The 604-nt window shown below is 66.4% G+C and overlaps 1 protein-coding gene across 1 annotated transcript in view; it reads right to left on the bottom strand.

Annotated features, from left to right (window-relative positions):
- The window catches only part of WHSC1 (Wolf-Hirschhorn syndrome candidate 1), a 42,490-nt gene that overhangs the window by 10,702 nt on the left and 31,184 nt on the right, over nucleotides 1-604 (bottom strand). The window contains exon 14 of the mRNA XM_015558419.1: nucleotides 84-392. Within this exon, the coding sequence (XP_015413905.1) occupies nucleotides 84-392 (309 nt within the window). The remainder of the gene's footprint in view (nucleotides 1-83; nucleotides 393-604) is intronic.

Raw genomic sequence — 604 nt, 5'->3', positions numbered from 1 at the left:
TCATAATTTCTGTAAATATTACATGATATGGGTAAATGTTAATGATATAATTTCAGTAAAAAAAACTGAATCCGGGCCCACACCGTCCACGGGACACCACTGCCAGTCCCAGACCAGACGAGTGACACCGTCTTGACAGCAGTCACACCGAGCTCCGAGGGAGGCGCCGAGGGAGCGACAGGCCCTCTGGGTGCAGGGCGGGGGCTGGGGGCATCGCAGGACCGCGGCCTGGGCACTGCCCGGGGTTTGGGGCCGGGACGGCACTTGCCTGAGACACACTCGCTGCAGATGAAGCCCCCTTCGGGCGGCCGGGGCAGCCCGAGGCAGGAGAGGTGGAAGGCCCCGCAGCAGGCGCCCTCGCAGAGCAGGAGGCGGCCGGGCTTCTCGCACAGCTGGGGGCGGAGAGCGGGTGAGCCCTGCAGCCCAGCTCCTCCCGGGAGCGGGGCACACGGAGGTGCGCCCGAGCCCCAGCCCTCCGTGTTTGCTGACCCACAGGAGCACGAGCCTGTGGGACGTCCCGGGAGACGCCCACACCCTCCCCAGAAGTCAAGCTCGCCCCCAGGCAGCTGCGAGGGGTGGTTTGACCGCACGGTGCAACGCGCGC

The sequence above is a fragment of the Myotis davidii genome, unplaced genomic scaffold (genome assembly GCF_000327345.1).
Source record: "Myotis davidii unplaced genomic scaffold, ASM32734v1 scaffold693, whole genome shotgun sequence".
NCBI classification, from domain to species: Eukaryota; Metazoa; Chordata; class Mammalia; order Chiroptera; family Vespertilionidae; genus Myotis; species Myotis davidii.
This window is presented reverse-complemented; position numbering and strand designations above follow the sequence as displayed.